The 3,392-nt window shown below is 46.8% G+C and overlaps 1 protein-coding gene across 2 annotated transcripts in view; it reads right to left on the reverse strand.

Moving 5' to 3' along the window:
- Positions 1 to 3,392, reverse strand: part of NUP210L (nucleoporin 210 like) — a 125,762-nt gene that overhangs the window by 10,399 nt on the left and 111,971 nt on the right. For both annotated transcript variants that reach the window (XM_008060522.1, XM_008060521.1), the window contains exon 35: positions 2,479 to 2,628. In XM_008060522.1, the coding sequence (XP_008058713.1) occupies positions 2,479 to 2,628 (150 nt within the window). The remainder of the gene's footprint in view (positions 1 to 2,478; positions 2,629 to 3,392) is intronic.

A 3,392-nucleotide genomic window follows, 5' to 3' on the forward strand; every position in this document is an offset into this window, starting at 1 on the left:
ACGCTACCATGCCCAGCTAATTTTTTTATTTATTGTAGAGATGAGGTCTCGCCAAGTTGCCCAGGCGGGTCTCGAACCCGCGGGCTCAGGCAATCCATTCACCCTGGCCTCCCAAAGCGCAGGATTACAGGCTGAGCCACTGAGCCCAGCCAATTTTATTATTTTTATTTATTTATTTTTATTTTTTATTTTTTGAGTAGGAGTCTCACTCTGTTGCCCAGGCTGGAGTGCTCATGGCCACCACAGCCTCGACCTGCTGGACTCAGGCGATCTTTCTGCCTCAGCTTTCAAAGTGGCTGAAACTATAGGCATGCGCCACCACGCCCAGCTACTGTTTTGATTTATTGTAGGTATGAGGTCTTGCCAAGTTGCCTAGGCTGGTCTCGAACTCATGGGCTTGGGCAATACTCTCACCTCGGCTTCCCAAAGTGTGGGATTATAGACGTGAGCCACCACGCGAATTTTATCATTTTTAGATTGGCTTAAATATATAAAGTTATTCCAACACCTTGACTATTTCTGCTTTCTGTGTGTGTGTGTGTGTGTGTGTGTGTGTATGTGTGTGTGTGTGTGTGTGTGTGTGTGTGTATGTGTGAATTTTTTTTTTTAGTAGGTGTCTCACTGTGTTGTCCAGGCTGGAGTGCAGTGACACACTCATGGCCACCGCAGCCTCGACCTGCTGGGCTCAGGCAATCCTTCTGCCTCAGCCTTCCAAGTAGATGGAAGTATAGGCATGTGCCACAATGCCCAGCTAATTTTTTGACTTACTATAGAGATGAAGTTTTGCCAAGATGCCCACACTGGTCTCAAAGCCATGGACTCAGGCAGTCCTCTCAGCTCGGCTTCCCAAAGTGCTGAGATTACAGGTGTGAGCCACTGCACCCGGCTCACGAATGTTTGTATGTGTGCGTGTGTGTTTGTGTGTGTGTGTGTCAGAGTCTCACTGTATCACCCAGGCTGGAGTGCAGTGGCAGGATCACGGCCACCTCAGCCTCAACCTGCTGGACTCAGGTTATCCTTCCACCTCAGCCTTCCTAGTAGCTGGAACTTCAAGCATGTGCCACCATGCCCGGCTAATTTTATTTATTTGTTTGTTTGTTTGTTTATTGTAGAGACGAGATCTCACCAAGTTGCCCGGCTGGTCCTGAACCGCTGGACTCAGGCAATCCCCTTGCCGTGGCCTCCCAAATTGCCAGGATTACAGGCTTGAGCCACTGTGCCTGGCCTGTGAATGCTTCTTAAAATATCTCTTAAGACAAGGTCTTGCTCTGTTGCCTAGGCTGGAGTAGAGTCATAACTCAGTACAGCCTTGATCTCCTGGGCTCAAATGATTCTCCTGCTTTGGCCTTCTGAGATGCTAGGACTACAGGTATGTGCCACAACACCTGGCTAATTTATTTATTTTTTTGTGGAGATAGGGGTCTTGATGTGTTGTTTAGGCTGGTCATCAACTTCTGACCTCCAGAAATCGTCCTGTCTCAGCCTTCCAAAGTGCTGGGTTTACAGGCAGGAGTCACTGCACCTGCCTTCACTTGTTAATACTATTATTTTTACTTAGAATATCCTTCAGTTCAAAACAAACATTCAGACTGAGCATAGTGGCTCATACCTATAATCCCAGCACTTTGGGAGTCCAAGGTGAGAGGATTGCCTGAGCCACGGGTTCAAGACCAGCCTGGGCAACTTGGTGAGACCTCATCTCTACAATAAATTAAAAAATTAGCCAGGCATGGTGGTGTATGCCTGTAGTTCTAGCTATTGGAAATGCTGAGGCAGAAGGATCGCCTGAGTCCAGTAGGTCGATGCTGCGGTGGCTGTGAGCATGCCATTGCACTCCAGCTTGGGTGACAGAATGCGACTCCTACTCAAAAAAAAAAAAAAAAAATTCAATCACTGTGCTACTGGAGATAAAAGGTGCTGGGAATAAAAGATGTATGAGACACCTTCTAGACCCTCACAAGATAATGGGAACTAATAAAGAAGGAAAATAGTAAATTGTAATAGAAAAGCACAGATGTTCAGGAGGCACATGTTAAAAATGTGTTGAATGGATTGAACAAAAGTGTTGACAGAAAGATTCCACAGTTACACATCAGATGAAACTGGAAGGCGCCTGGGTGTGGTGGCTCATTCCTATAATCCCAGCACTTTGGGGGGCGGAATGAGAGGACTGCCTGAGCCCAGGGGTTTGAGACCAACCTGGGCAACTTGATAAGACTTCGTCTCTACAGTAAAAAGTTATCCGGCCATGGTGGCATGTGCCTGTGATTCCAGCTGTTTGGAAGGCTGAGTCAGAAGGCTCTCCCAGCAGGTTGAGGCTGCGGTGGCCATGAGCGTACCACTGTACTCTAGTCGGGCGATAGAGTGAGACTTCAAATAAAAAAACCAAACAAACTGGAAAATATAAGTGCAATAAGACTAGAATAATCATACAAATAGGAAAACAAGGGGAAACTGGATTCAAGCAGTGGAACCTACCTTTCTCCATGCTGAAATCTGAGTGAACATGAAAGACTTTACTTGCTGGAATGTCTAGCAGCGTATTACTGAATTGTACGTGGCACAGCATGAGGGTCTCTGGAAGAAGTACTTTTGTAATGGTCATGGTCTGATCTGTAGTACAGGATCCTAATAAGCGAAGAAAGGTAAATGACTTTGTCACCAACAAGAATTTGTGAAAGAAGAGACGATTACATGGAGGCAGTCTGGTATCATACAAAGCAAGAAAGGGTCAGGTCGGACTGGTTTGTCCAGCTCTGCTGCAAACAGGGTACAAAGTACAGTGTGAGACCCATGGCCTCTGCTAGTTTGTGAATGACTACAGTGGGGCTTCCATTATCAACATCATATGTGGGTAGAGTGTCCTTTTCTTTTCTTTTCTTTTTTTTTTAGTTGGAGTCTTATTCTGTTGCCCAGGCTGGAGTGCAGTAGCACACTCACTGCCACCCCAGTGTTGACCTGCTGGAACACCAGACACATGTTATACCAGGCCTGGCTAATTTTTGACTTATTGTAGAGACGAGGTCTCACCAAGTTGCCCGGTCTGGTCTCAACTAGAAAGATTTGTTTTTTGTTTTTCTTTTCTTTTTTCTTTTTTTTTTGAGTTGGGTCTCACTCTGTCGTCTAGACTGGAGTGCAGTGGCACACTCCCGGCCACCACAGCCTCAACCTGCTAGAGATCCTTCCGCCTCAGCGTTCCAAGTAGCCGGAACTACAGGTGCGCACTACCAGGCCCAGCTCAGGCAACCCACTCGCCTCGACCTCCCAAATTGCTAGGATTACAGGCTGAGCCACTGAGCCTGGCTAAAAAAATTTTTTTTAAATATAGGATCTCTGAGCCGGGCTCCGTGGCTCAGCCTGTAATCCCGTGCCTTTGGGAGGCTGAGGTGAGT

This window comes from Carlito syrichta, unplaced genomic scaffold (genome assembly GCF_000164805.1).
Source record: "Carlito syrichta isolate Samal-C Ts95f unplaced genomic scaffold, Tarsius_syrichta-2.0.1 Scaffold304639, whole genome shotgun sequence".
Lineage (NCBI taxonomy): Eukaryota > Metazoa > Chordata > Mammalia > Primates > Tarsiidae > Carlito > Carlito syrichta.